Below are 14,984 nucleotides of genomic sequence, written 5' to 3' on the forward strand. Positions count from 1 at the left end.
GGAGGGGTCGGGGGGGTCACATAGTCCGACGACGAGGACACAGAAGGCGACGACGACGACGCTTGTAACCCACTGCTGGCTGTGTTCGCACTGCACCTTGCAACATATCCAGTATGACTATACTCCCGTAGCAAAGTGAGGCCAGAGCAAGATCGGAAATGTACCCACTCCATGCACCAATTACACCTCACAGACACCGACCGATGATGGAGGCGGTTCTGGCAAACCGAACACAACTAGGGTTCAGGGTTCTTTGCAATCCCGCCACGGACCAGAAGCGTGCGGAGAAGGCATTCCGGGATGTGTCCCTCCCATGACGAAAAAAAGACGAACACGTACACTGAAGCTGCAGCCCTTGCCGATGATTCATCCCCTGGAAGCTGCAATTGTTATCCGATTTGGCTGTAATTTTGCTCAGAGTGGTTTCTACGACCTTCAACAACCGTGCCAAATACGATCCAAATCGGTCTTTAACCTGATGTAGCTCCTGTGTAAATAGATCTCCCGGTTGGTCTTCTACGGCACCAAGAAGCTTAAATTTTGTCGGAGTGTCCCCTGGGACTTGACCCCAAATACTTTTTTGGCCGCCCCTTGGGATTGGAGGGTTGCAAAGGAGCCATATCGGTTCAGATTTGATATAGCTCCCATATAAACCGATCTCCTAATTTAATACGTGAACCCCTGGAGCTGCAATTGTTATCCGATTTTCCTAAAATTTTGCTCAGAATGATTTTTACGACTTTCAACAAACGTGCCAAGTACGATCCAAATCGAACTTTAACCTGATGAAGCTTCTGTGTAAATAGATCTCCCGGTTAGTCTTCTACGGTCCCAAGAAGCTTACATTTTGTCGGAGTGCCCCCTGGGACTTGACCCCAAATACTGTTTTGGCGGCCCTCAAACACTTGATTTATATTTTACTACCTAAAACCTGTCATTTGAGTCCCATATTGTCTAGGTCGACTTAAATGTCCGCTATGGTGGGTTTTTTTTCTAAGTTTTTTGGGGGCTATCAGGGGATGGGAAGGTCACACACACCTGGTCCCGAATTAAGAAATCAAATTTTTACTCTACACCCTTTCAATTGCGTCCCATATTCAAATTTCAAATTTTGCCCATGAACGTTCCGCTTAGGAACAGGGGCAAACTTCTCACATATCAATGAGTGCAAGTTTAAGCTCAATGATAAGGGGCCTCCTTTTTATAGCCGAGTCCGAACGGCGTGCCGCAGTACGACACCACTTTGGAGAAAAGTTTTACCTTGCATAGTACCTCACAAATGTTGCCAGAATTAGGAGGGGAGAACCATCGCTGAAAATTTTTTCTGATAGTCTCGCCAGGATTCGAACCCAGGCGTTCAGCGTCATAGGCGGACATGCTAACCTCTGCGCTACTGTGGCCTCCGATTGCGTCCCATAATACCACGATTGAACTTTGTTGCCATTTGTGGGGATTAAGAGGAGGGGTATTTTTGGGAGAGAAGAATTTTAGTCCCATATACCAGGCCGAATTTAATGTCTTCTTACTTGTTACTATTCCTTTGTTTCTCACTCCTGGGTACTAGGACATTTTATTCCGTGTGCGGATTCTCTCCTGGCTCCGTATATAGAGTTTTATTCCATGCTACTCGGTTGTCTACCCCTACCGATTTGTATGTATATTAGAGGAGCTCATTGTTGAGTCGTATTACTCTTCTTTTACTGCCTGAACTCCCTTCAGGCACCAAAAAATTTGAGTTGTGCAATAATCACATTTACAGACAGACGAAGTGATTCGAAGCCGATCTGTAGCGTATCAAAGGGTCAATGCATAAAGTTATAATACCTAAAATGTACCATAGTAGTGGTGTAGGGTATAAAAAACAAATATTAAATTATTTTCACACTTTAATCAAAAATCAGTCCAAATATCCTTCATACAGCAGAATAGGCATTAGTTTATGGATTTCCTCAACATAACAGGGTAATTTGTAGTTTAAAGCAACTACCTCGGGATTCTCAATCATTTCATTGGTATTCGCATCTTTAAGATCTTCCGCTGATTTATAAAAGAAAGGCACAACCATGGGATAGAGGACGGCCAATAAGCAAAGCGCTAAAAAAACGCAGGAACACAAAACTAATACAAGTTCTAAAATCTATCGGATATACTTACTAAAATGTCTATATTTCAAGGCGCTCATTTGAAACTGCGAGTATTTGGGTAACTTTCCTTGATAATTAATTTTCTTTAAAATTCTAATAAATTCCGTAAAATAGAAATGTAAAATTTCATGACGTTTAGTTCTCATCTCTGGACTTAGCAATAGAAACTGAGAATATTGCATATCCAAATTGGAAGGAGCATAGCAACTGCCTTGAAAATCCACCATTATCATGTCCTCCATTTCATTGGCTTCGTTGAATTTAAACATCAGATTTTTTATGTGAAAATCTCCATGATTCAAGACTAGAATATCATCACTCTGGCCTTTATTTAGGCTATAAGCATTGAACATATCATTGCAGGCCTGTTCCACTTCCTGTTGCATGACCTGAATATTATCCACATAGATATTCAATTCCTTGTGGGATAATAACAAATCTATGAAATTTCTTAGACCGTTATTCAATATTTCAGTGAAAATTGGAGATTTTTTGCTCATAAAACCATCCTGATAATTGGTGACCAGATGATGATCTTCGCTAAGACCCAACATATAGGTGACTGCATGTATTTTTGCCAATTTTGTATAGGTAGCCTTTAACTCATGCTCATGCAGAAAACGTCCACGTATAGCTGTATAGCCCAATTCGCAGAGATCTTCCAAAATTATGACTTTATGAGGTTCCAACGAGTGGTAGACAATGCTGAAAGTAAAACAGCGAAAATGAAACTTCGTTCATATGCAACTTTAGATACCCACCACCACCAAAGTTATAACAGCTCCCTTTTTTTTTGGAGGAGAGCAAAAAATCTTTAGATGGGCTACATCTTACCCTGCCGACAACTTAGTTGGTTCTCCAAACTGCTCTAAAATCTTTTCGATTTTTGGCAAAGTCTTTGTATACATGGAAATTTCATTTTCAAATACTCTGGATTGCAACAACAAATCCCTCTTCATGCCTTCTTCCGATGGTATGGTTTTGATAATTAAAGATTTCTGCTTAGCCTGCTTAGGCAGTTGGTCTAATTTATATTCCACTTTACAACGCAACATGACTGTAGAGTAATGATCACCTTTCATGCTCGCTGGACTTAGTTCAAATTTTATAATCTGCCAATGGAGAAAGGCAAACATTTAAACATGAAAGCATAAATGCTAATGTATGATATTTGTTTACCTCAGCCACCGGCTTTCCTTCATATTGGCTTAGAACATCTTGTAGAAATTCTTCCTCAATCCATGCTGGCGGAGTTAATTCATCATCATTATAGCAACTCATTTCGATATGTTTTCGTTTTTGTTTTGTTTCTTCTATTTCTAACCGAACAACACAATACAAAATCCACTGATCACCTCCAACTAAATATTTAAACTAAAACAAAAATATTTGGATGGTTGGCTCTTATACTGCCTGTGTTTGCCCTTCTGAGCATTAAACACGTTTCACAATGATAAGCAATTTTTTAGATTAGATTTATATACAGTGAGTATGAAAAGATTGTAATTGAATTATGGAAAACCACAAAAAACTTCTGTAAACCCACCACAATAGATTATCTGTCGATACATCGATGTAGTAGCCAAAAATAAGGGTTGATTTGTTACACGACTTTTTTGAAATCTGCTATTATGTGTACTGTACTTGGATGGTGACAAAGTCATCTTTCAATATTAAACATTCAATTATATTGGCAAAATACAGGCTTAACTTCGACTTGCTTCATCTGAAATGTGGACACAAACCTACTCGCGGTGTCACCTAGGTAGCTATCTTTAACATCGTTAAAGGTAGTGGGCTAAAATGTGTCAAGAGTTCTCCCGTAGAATGAGCAAGTAAAAATGCGTTAAGTTGGATGCCCGCCACCTCGGGTATATACTTAAACCACCGTCATAAACCGATGAAAAATGCATAATTTATGCCCCCATTGCAGCTCTATCGAAATATGGTCCGATTCGAACCATATTCGGCACGGACATTGAGTGACGGACAAGTCATTGTTCAATTTTGTAGAACAAAATCTTGGTGTTTTTGGTAGCTATATTCAAATATAGACCGATCTGAACCATATCCAACATAGATGTTGAAAAGCCTATCATAAGTCATTGTGTCAAATTTCGGCGAAATCGGATTATAAATGTAACTTTTATGGGGCCAAGACTTTAAATCAAGAGATCGGTCTGAACCGATCTGGGCCAAATTAAAGAAGGGCCTTACACAACTCACTGCCCCAAATTTCGGCGACATCTAACAATAAATGCGCCGTTTATGGGCCCAAGACCTTAAATCGAGAGATCGGTATATATGGCAGCTATATCCAAATCTGAACCAATCAAGACCAAGTAAAAGAAGAATATACAATGGCGTAACACAACTCACTGTCCCAAATTTTAGCAAAATCGGATAATAAATGTGGCTTTTATGGGCCTAAACCCCTAAATTGAGAGATCGGTCTATATGGCATCTATATCCAACTCTTGACTGATCAGGGCCAAATTAAAGAAGGATGTCGAAGGACCTAACACAACTCACTGTTCCAAATTTCGGCAACATCGGCCAATAAATGCTCTTTTCATTGACGTAAAACCATAAATCAAGAGAGATATCGGTCTATATGGCAACTATATCCAAATCTGGACCGATCTGAGCCATATTCCAGGAAGATGTCGAAGGGCCTTACGCAACTCACTGTCTCAAATTTGGCAAAATCGGACAATAAATGCGAATTTTATGGGCCCAAGACCTTAAATCGAGAGATCGGTCTATATGGCAGCTATATCCAAATCTTGACTGATCTCAGCCAAATTGCAGAGGAATGTCGAGGCGCCTAACACAACTCACTGTCCCAAATTTCAGCAAATTCGAACAATAAATGCGCCCAAAACTTTAAATCGCGAGATCGGTCTATATGGCAGCTATATCTAAACCTGGACCGATCTGGTCCAAATTGCATAAATATGTCGAGGGGCCTAATACAACGCATTGTCTCAAATTTCGGCGACATTGGGCAATAAAAGCGCCTCTTATATAAAAAAAAAACCGTAAATCGAGTGATCGGTCTATATGGCAGCTATATCCCACTCTTGACCGATCAGGGTCAAATTAAAGAAGGATGTCGAAGGGCCTTACGCAACTCACTGTCCCAAATTTCTGCAAAATCGGTTAATAAATGTGGCTTTTATGGGTCTAAGACCCTAAATCGAATGATCGGTCTCTATGGCAGCTATATCCAACTCTTGACTGATCAAGGCCATGGGAGCTATATCAGCTTATAGACCGATATTGTTGGAAGTCAAAAGAGAACACTATGTGCAAACTTGAAGTCAAATCGGACTAAAATTGCGGCTTTCATGGGCTCAAGAAGTCAAATCGAGCGATCGATTTATATGGACGCTATACCAGGTTATAGACCGATTTGGACCGTGCTTAACAAAGTTGTTGTAAGTCATAACAGAATACTAAATTTTAAAATTTCAGCCAGATCGGACTAAAATTGCGGCTTCCAGGGACTCAAGAAGTCAAGTCGGGAGATCGGTTTATATGGGAGCTATATCAGGTTATAGACTGATTTGAACCGTAGTTCACACAGTTGTTGGAAGTCATAACTGAACACTACATGTAAAATTTTAGCTAAATCGGAAAAAAACTTTTGCTTTCAGGGGCTTAAAAATTCAAATCGGGTGATAGGTTTGTATGGGAGATATATCAGGTTATAGACCGATTTGGACCCTACTTGGCATAGTTGTTGGAAGTCATAACAGAACACTATCTGAAAATTTTAACTAAATCGGAAATTGTGGCTTCGGGGCTTAAGAAGTAAAATCTGGAGACCGGTTTATATGGGAGCTATATCAGGTTATAGACCGATTTGAATCGTAATTGGCATAGTTGTTGGATGTCATAACAAAACACTATCTGCAAAATTTTAACCATATCGGACAAAAATTGCGGCTTATAAGGGCTTAAGAAGTCAAATCGTGAGATCGGTTAATATGGGAGCTATATCAGGTTAAAGACCGATTTGAACCGTATTTAGTACAGCTGTTGAAAATCATAACAGGATACTATGTGCAAAATTTTAGGTTGAAAATTGCGGCTTGTAAGAGCTTAAGAAGTCAAATCGGGAGATATCTGAAGCGGTATGGCCCATTGCCCAACCACCTACACCAACACTATGTTAGGTTAGGTTGTATTGAAAAGAGGGTACGGATATTAATCCGCCCCATGCCACTATAGACATACATTTAAGCCAGTAATCGGCTTGTTGTGCGCTCTAAATACTTAAAAAAGTAACCTCGAAAAAGATAATCTAAGTTAGGAATTCAGTGCTACTTACAAAATCCTTAATTGTTTTCCATGCCACGCCCCTAAGTTGGTTCATGTCTGGTATTGTGTCCCCACCTATTGCGCGCGAAAGCCGGGCAATGACATTGGAAATGCTCCTACGTCTCATCATCTTCCCCGCATGCCCTACACATGCTACCACTTGCCGCATCGATTTTTCATAAGAAGCAGATGTGAAAAGGCATGACACACTACTCACATGAGAACATTTTCGTATGCTTCTCGCCGAGGCCGACGGGATCAATATTATGGGTCGGGCACCGAAAGAAGCAATTGCAGCATTTGAAGGTATCGAAAAAGAATCCACGAAAGTGGGGTTGGCAGTAAATGGAGATAAAACAAAATAAATGACATTAAGTCCCACAAAGTCCTGTAAATCCGAGAAGATAAAGAAAATGGAGAAAGTTGAGAACTAAAACTTTGAGATAGTCTGCAACTTTATCTTCCTCGGCTACGCCGTAATCGAGGCAAATGACATCACTTTTGAAATAAAACGGAGGATAATATAGTCTAACAGATGCTACCTTGGATTGAGTAAGCAATTGAGGAGCAAACCCACATCTCGACAGACGAAAATTACGCTATACAAGACACTGATACTACCCCTGCTGTTGTACGGCTGCGTAGCATGGATACTCGCGAAAATAGATAAAGTGGTAATTGGACTGTTTGAGAGAAAAATCCTTCGGACCAGTTTGCGTTAAAGAAGAATATAGACGTCGTATGAACGACGGTGGCACAATTAAACTCAACAAAATACAACTCAACCAAATACAAAATCATGTTGTCAGATTAGATGAAGAAGCTCTAACAAAGAAAACTTTTGAAGGAGACCATAATAGAACATGCAAAAGGAGAAGAACAAAACTCCGATGAAGTAACCAAGTGGAGAGCGGCATCTAGATACCGGTTGTCAGAGATTAGAGAAGTAGCGCAGATGATCGAGGCGCATCGACATCCATTCTACGTTCGGCAAGAGGAATACATTTTCTGTAATGGCCAATTAAAGCAATATCAGTAAATTCTGCAGTTATATCCAAATATGGTCCGATACGGACGATATTGGTTAATCAATTATTCCAGGGATCAAGTATGTCTAACCCTTTCTAATTTCAGCAAAATCTGGTAATAAATGCCGCTTTTTACGGGCTTAAGACTCTAAATCGGAAGATTCTTAAATACGTCAGCTATATCCAATAATAATTCGATCTGGAACATATTCGGGACAGATGTTGAGTTACAAAACCGGTTAATAATGTGCTTTTGAGGGCTCAAGTCGAGGCCATGGGTGTTGTGCACGAATAAAGAAATCGTATTGGTGTTGTCCATGCCCTTGAGAACAAGACCAGGACAACGGTGGTGAAGGGGCATATTGACACAGAATCATTCACTCATGATTCGCAGCGCTCGTAAAATACCTGCAAGTGGGTGTTTCAGAGAGAATGGACTTCCTTGTTTTTTGAGATCGGGTGAAAGGGAGAATGGCCGGAGTAGACAGAATGTTCAAGTGCACTCCGAGTAGTCCTAGAGCTGCTCGTGCCATGTTTGGTAAACTATTTGGTGCTTATGCAACTTACGGAGCATTAGTCACGACCGTTCTAGATAGGAAAAACACCCTCTTTTCTCATAAGATGGCAATTCTGACATACTTGACTATGTGTAGAACTTTGCACTATAGGTTTTTCATGGTGTCCCTCCGCTTGGCTCCATTGCTGTTCTGTACACGGTAATCACAAGAACATCGTTTGTTCGTGGACATTGGACCACCGCTTCTGTTCTAACGTATGGGGATGTTAGAAAATTTCATGACGCTTTTAGAGCGTCTCTACGACTTTCGTACAGGACCTCCCAGAATTGAGACTACAAAATTTTTTTTTTTCTGAAAACGGCAGTAAATATTTTTATTCGATGTCCTTATCTTTTCTTCGAATGCCCTTATTTTTCAAAAACAATATGTATAATTGCACCTGTTCCTTAATGGCATGTTCACGGGCAAATTTGCATTTGCATATGTATAATCGAGTAATGTGTCAATTTGTTAATCTAAATACCCTTCTCTTAGTAGAATAGGCATCATTTCACGCATCTCTTCGATAAAAACAGGTCTCATGTAATTAGAAGCATTTACATCAGGATTTTCAATCATTTCATTGAAATCCTCATCCTTGAGTTCCTCTGCAGTCTTAGTAAAATTGTCCAGTACTAAAGGAAATATAATGGCCAATACATAAAGAGCTGAAATGAAAGAGATTAACATTTTGAAAAAAAACCTCACTTCAACTACTGCCACTAAATGAAAACTTACTGAAATGTCTATATTTCAAGTTGGCAATTTGGAATTGTGAATATTTGGGCATTTCCCCCAGAAATTGAAGCTTCTTTAAAATTTTTAGAAATTCAGTAAAATAATACAACATAAATTCATGACGACGTCTTCTAAATTCTGGACTTAGCAGCATATATTGCGAATACACCAAATCAATGGTTGAGGGGGCAAAACAACTCAGTTGATAGTCCACCATGACCATATCCTCCATAACGTTGTCGGCATTAAATTTAAACATAAGATTTTTCATATGAAAATCACCATGATTTAGAACGAAAATATCTCCCTGACCCCTATTAAGAGTGTAGGCATTAAATAGATTTTTAGAAGCTGGCTCGATATCGCCTTGCATTTCCTTGACCCTTTCATAGTAGATGGCAAATTCGTCGTTGGATGATAACACATTGAGAAAGTTCTTCATACCATTGGGAAATATGTCTTTTAGACTCGGCACACTGGAACTTAGAAAACCATCTTGAAATTTGGTTACCAATTCTGCAGAATCACTTTCACCCAGCATATAGGAGACGGCATGTAATTTGGCCAATTTACGGTAGACAGCTTTAATTTCGAATTCGGTAAGATGACGTCCTCGTATGGTATCATAACCAGATTCGCAAAGATCCTCCAGTATAATGACCTTGTGCGGCTGCAGCGAGTGATAAATGATGCTGTAATGGAAAACGGGAATATTTGAGTTTACTGATCCAAACATCTAGGTACATGACTAAAAGCGATGTTAATCGTTTTTTAGATATCAAACGATTTTTGAATTATATTTGTTTCAAGCAGAAGTAAAATTTTCTGTAAAAATACTTTAGATCTATTGCACTAATCTGTTATATCAAAAAAATTACCAAGGAGGTCCCTTATCATTAAATATGACATGAGCGAATTATTTCCACTACCTGCTAGTGGACGCCCGAACTTGCCGAACTTCATGCCTTTTAATTTGTTTTCTTATCATCTATGGTTTTCACATCTTACCCAGCTGCCATTTTGGTGGCCTCTCCGCAATCTTTTAGAATTTCCTCAATTTTCGGCAACATATCGGAGATCATAGCAATTTCATTTTCGAAAAATGTCGTTTCCATTAGCATTTCACGTTTCATACCCTCCTGCATGGGTAAGGTTTTGATAATGAAGGACATGCTCTTAAAGGATGCATCCTCAACGAAACGATATTTCACTTTGCAACGAAACATAACACTAGCATAATGATCTCCCTTCATGCTGGCAGGTTTCAAGTCATGGTTGATAATCTGGAAAAATTTAAGGAAAAGTATTTGAAAATGTATATAAAATATTTGAAATAATTTATATATTACAAGAATTTATTTTAGTTTTAAAATAGAGATTCTTATTTTTTTTTTCGCCGTAGCATTTATAATTTTTTTATTTGAAATATATTTTCATTTTATATATTTTTTTAATTGAATTTAATTTTTTTTTATTTTATTCTATTTTATTTATTTTATTTTATTTTATTTTATTTTATTTTATTTTATTTTATTTTATTTTATTTTATTTTATTTTATTTTATTTTATTTTATTTTATTTTATTTTATTTCATTTTAGTTTATTTCATTTTATTTTATTTTATTTTATTTTATTTTATTTTATTTTATTTTATTTTATTTTATTTTATTTTATTTTTATTTTATTTTATTTTATTTTATTTTATTTCATTTTATTTTATTTTATTTTATTTTATTTTATTTTATTTTATTTTATTTTATTTTATTTTATTTTATTTTACTTTATTTTATTTTATTTTATTTTATTTTATTTTATTTTATTTTATTTTATTTTGTTTTATTTTATTTTATTTTATTTTATTTTATTTTATTTTATTTTATTTCATTTTATTTTATTTTATTTTATTTTATTTTATTTTATTTTACTTTACTTTATTTTTTTTTTATTTTATTTTATTTCATTTTATTTTATTTTATTTTATTTTATTTTATTTTATTTTATTTTATTTTATTTTATTTTATTTTATTTTATTTTATTTTATTTTATTTTATTTTATTTTATTTTATTTTATTTTATTTCATTTTATTTTATTTTATTTTATTTTATTTTATTTTATTTTATTTTATTTTATTTTATTTTATTTTATTTTATTTTATTTTATTTTGTTTTATTTTATTTTATTTCATTTTATTTTATAATATTTTATTTTATTCTATTTTATTTTATTTTTTTTTCTATTTTATTTTACTTTACTTTATTTTTTTTTATTTTATTTTATTTTATATTATTTTATTTTATTTTATTTTATTTTATTTTATTTTATTTTGTTTTATTTTATTTTATTTTATTTTATTTTATTTTATTTTATTTTATTTTATTTTATTTTATTTTATTTTATTTTATTTTATTTAATTTTATGTTATTTTATTTTATTTTTTTATTCTATTTTAATTTATTATACTTTATTTTATTTCATTTTATTTTATATTATTTTATTTTATTCTATTTTATTTTATTTTTTTTTTTCTATTTTATTTTATTTTATTTTGTTTTATTTTATTTTATTTTATTTTATTTTATTTTATTTTATTTTATTTTATTTTATTTTATTTTATTTTATTTTATTTTCTTTCTCTTCTTTATCCATCTTCAAATTACCTCTACTTTTCCCTTATTTTCATATTTAGTCAAGACTTCTTGCAAAAATTCTTGATTTATCCAAGCGGGTGCCTCCAACTCATCCGAATTATACGAACTCATTTTTGTATATGATCTAGTGAATTGTGTTTTATTTCTAGATTGCGTCTACAATGAACTCTATGAGCGAATGATAGGCAGTTATATTATTACCCCTTTCCGTCCATAGTTTCTAGATAGTGGAGTGAAAGCAAAAATAGAACAAGATACAAACTAAAGAAAACAAAAATGTTAAGCTGTATAAGAAGCGACTGAATCTACGTAATTGGATGATAAATTAATGAATTTGACTCCACACACATTTGTAAAGGTTAGAAAAAAATTGGGATGATAAATTAGTGAATTTGACTTCACACAGGGGCCGGACCTTTGTAGGGCCGAGGTAAAGATCTTCAGGCCTCCAAGCTGTCTAGAGCCCTAAATGCTGATATATAATTTAATTAAGACCTCAACCATAATGATTTCAAATTTCATGACGCGATATTTATCCGCTCCATTTTCCACTACAATTTTTTTATCCCATTGTGCGATGTATGGTTAAGGATATGCAAGATTGTGATGAGCCTAATTTTACTTTTATATACCAGTTCTTTAATGACCCTATATCCTCCCCCATTTTTCGTTGTGTTTCTTGTGGTTTAGTACATTATTGCTCTCAACGCCTTGATGTGGTAGGAGAGCTCTTTGTCCACTACAAGCTATAACAATGCCTAACAAACACAATTAGAATTCTGTTAGGTGTCGCTTTGATATAACTTATCAGAAGATTACATGTTGACATTGCAATAAAGCGCAATACAATGCTAGTTATTAAAAAAATGTGAATGGAATTCCAAACAAATAATGTTATGCAACCCTACGCATCACTATACAAAATAAAATAATTAAAAAAATAATCATGAAGAAAAAAATGTGTAATCAAGTAGCCGACAAAGTAATGAACGAAGACTTTGTGAGATAATGAGCAGATTTGAATATGAAATAAATTATTTCTTTCTAAAAAATTGTGATAAAAGATGGACACAACATGTAAAAGCGTGCTTAATTCTGCCGCCCCGAATCTTATATACCCTCCACCAGGGATCTCATTTGTCAAGTTCTTTGCCCGATATATCTCAATAGGCAAACAAAGGATTATGGATAAGAATTGCTATGATATTGGAGCTATACCAAGTTATAAACCAATTGGAGCCATTCTTGTTTTGTCTGTTGGAGACCAAAGTGGAAGAGATTGTTCAAAATTTAAGCAAAATCGATTAAGAATTGCTCCCTCTATGAGCTCAAGAAGCATAATTGGGTGATCGGTTTATATTGGAGCTATATCAGTTAATGAAACTATTTGGACCATACTTGGCACAACAAAACACTTCATGCTAAATTTGAGCCAAATCAGATAATAATTGCGCCCTCTAGCGGCTCAAGAAGTCAAGATCCGTGGTCGGTTTATATTGGAGCTATATCAGGTTATCAACCTATTTGGACCATATTTGGTTCAGATGTTGAAAGTAAAAAAAAATAACACTTCATGCAAAGGTTCAGCCAAATCTGACAATAATTGCGCCCTCTAGCGGCTCAAGAAGTCAAGATCCGAGATCGATTTATATGGGAGCTATATCAGGTTATAAACCGATTTGAACCATATCTGGTACAGTTGTTAAAAGTCATAACAAAACACCTCGTTCAAAATTTCGACCAAATCGGATAAGAATTGCGCCCTCTAGCGGCTCAAGAAGTCAAGATCCGAGATCGATTTATATGGGAGCTATATCAGGTTATAAACCGAGTTGAACCATATCTGGTACAGTCTGTTGAAAGTCATAACAAAACACTTCATGCTACATTTCAGCCAAATCAGATAACAATTGCGCCCTCTAGCGGGGGGGTCACTTTGATATAAATTATCAGAAGATTACATGTTGACATTGCAATAAAGCGCAATACAATGCTAGTTATTAAAAAATTGTCAATGGAATTCCAAACAAACAATGTTATGCAACCCTCCGCATCACTATACAAAATAAAATAATTAAAACAAGTAAAAGCGTACTAAGTTCGGCCGGCCCGAATCTTATATTCCCTCCACCATGGGTCCCATTTGTCGAGTTCTTTTCCCAGCATCTCTTAGGCAAAAAAGGATATAAGAAAAGTATAATTGGGAGATCGGTTAATATTGGAGCTATATCAGGTAATGAAACGATTTGAACCATCCTTAGCACTGTTTGTTGAAAGTCATAACATAATACTTCATGCTACATTTCAGCCAAATCAGATAACAATTGCTCCCTCTAGCGGCTCAAGAAGTCAAGATCCGAGATCAGTTTCGTGTGGGTGCTATATCAGGTTATAGACCAATTTGGACCATGCATGGTGCAGTTGTTACAAGTTAAAACAAAACACTTGGAGCAAACTTTTAGCCAAATCTGACAATAATTGCGCCCTCTGTCGGCTCAAGAAGTCAAGACCTAAGATCGGTTTATATGGCAACTACTAGCTGGACAGAGCCCGCTCCGCTGCGCCTTCTTTCACTCTCTTATTTTATCTGAGCCCTGGCACTGGCACGGGTAGGAAATAAGTCCTGTTTTGGGGTGCTGGTACGGCCTTTCAGATATTTCGCCTCAATGTGGATATCATTTTCGTGCTCTACTCTCAAATACCTTGCATTTAAGCCTTATATTGGTGTGGTCGGTAAATATATTCGGTATAGGGGTGTTTTTGGGGGTGAGGTGAACGGCCTTATATCAGATTCGTGCTCTGGTCCCAAATACCTTTAATTTAAGTCCCATATTGTCATTATTGGTTTATATTTCCATTTGGCGGGTTATGGGGGTGGCGCGGCCCCTCTAGATATCCCACCCTAAATAAGAATACCAAATTTCTGTTTTTGAGTTATTATAAACAAACTAAATTTCGCTTAATTCAACCCACCTTTCTCCGAGATCTGGCGTCTTTTTACATAGGGTAAGGGGACGGTCCGCCCATTACAGTTTGGATGTTGGATCTACTTCGTTCTCTTTGTTTTGGCAGAGAATTAGAGTAGCCAGATCCTTTGTGCGGAAATATCAGATTCTTAGTCTACTCCCGAAAACCAAATTTTGGCTACATATTTCTATAGTCGGTATATTTGTATGGTTTAAGGGAAGTTTATGAGGTGAGACGTACCCGAAGAACTTGGCCATAAAACAGATACCAGATTTGAGACCCTTTTTGCCATAATCCATAAATATGTCCAGTTTGAGGTGTATGTAGGTTATGTCGGCCAATCACACACTTAGCCCTGAAAAAATAGCAGCATCGCGCTCTAATCTTTATATTTATTTTATTTGAGTCCCAATTGCGGTTCATAACCTGATATAGCTGCCATATAAACCCATCTGGGATTTTGACTACTTGAGCCTCTAGAGGTCGCAATTATTATCCGATTTGCCTGAAATTTTGTACGACGTATTCTCTCATGACCATCAACATACGTGTTTATTATGGTCTGAATCGTTCTA

General features: G+C 35.9%; 2 protein-coding genes across 2 annotated transcripts; both read right to left on the bottom strand.

Moving 5' to 3' along the window:
* Positions 1 to 1,897: 1,897 nt before the first annotated feature.
* Positions 1,898 to 3,486, bottom strand: LOC106088254 (uncharacterized). Its single transcript, XM_059361768.1, has 4 exons — positions 3,324 to 3,486; positions 2,979 to 3,256; positions 2,155 to 2,849; positions 1,898 to 2,094 (listed from the first exon to the last, which is right to left on the bottom strand). Exons 1-4 carry the CDS (start codon positions 3,423 to 3,425, stop codon positions 1,898 to 1,900), a joined length of 1,272 nt encoding a protein of 423 aa, XP_059217751.1. The 5' UTR covers positions 3,426 to 3,486.
* Positions 3,487 to 8,455: 4,969 nt separating this feature from the next.
* Positions 8,456 to 11,601, bottom strand: LOC106088257 (uncharacterized). The gene is made up of 4 exons (XM_013253679.2): positions 11,452 to 11,601; positions 9,802 to 10,076; positions 8,794 to 9,485; positions 8,456 to 8,723 (listed from the first exon to the last, which is right to left on the bottom strand). Exons 1-4 carry the CDS (start codon positions 11,551 to 11,553, stop codon positions 8,527 to 8,529), a joined length of 1,266 nt encoding a protein of 421 aa, XP_013109133.2. The 5' UTR covers positions 11,554 to 11,601; the 3' UTR covers positions 8,456 to 8,526.
* Positions 11,602 to 14,984: the final 3,383 nt, after the last annotated feature.

The sequence above is a fragment of the Stomoxys calcitrans genome, chromosome 2 (genome assembly GCF_963082655.1).
Source record: "Stomoxys calcitrans chromosome 2, idStoCalc2.1, whole genome shotgun sequence".
NCBI lineage: Eukaryota > Metazoa > Arthropoda > Insecta > Diptera > Muscidae > Stomoxys > Stomoxys calcitrans.

Excerpts from the sequence above, each read along its gene's own strand:
- LOC106088254 (XM_059361768.1), bottom strand. The coding sequence starts at position 3,425 with ATGAGTTGCTATAATGATGATGAATTAACTCCGCCAGCATGGATTGAG. Across the intron at positions 2,850-2,978 it reads CCAACTAAGTTGTCGGCAGG|CATTGTCTACCACTCGTTGG; the intron begins GTAAGATGTAGC and ends TTTTACTTTCAG. Across the intron at positions 2,095-2,154 it reads CTTGAAATATAGACATTTTA|CGCTTTGCTTATTGGCCGTC; the intron begins GTAAGTATATCC and ends GCGTTTTTTTAG.
- LOC106088257 (XM_013253679.2), bottom strand. The coding sequence starts at position 11,553 with ATGAGTTCGTATAATTCGGATGAGTTGGAGGCACCCGCTTGGATAAAT. Across the intron at positions 10,077-11,451 it reads AAAATAAGGGAAAAGTAGAG|ATTATCAACCATGACTTGAA; the intron begins GTAATTTGAAGA and ends AAATTTTTCCAG. Across the intron at positions 9,486-9,801 it reads GCCACCAAAATGGCAGCTGG|CATCATTTATCACTCGCTGC; the intron begins GTAAGATGTGAA and ends TTTCCATTACAG.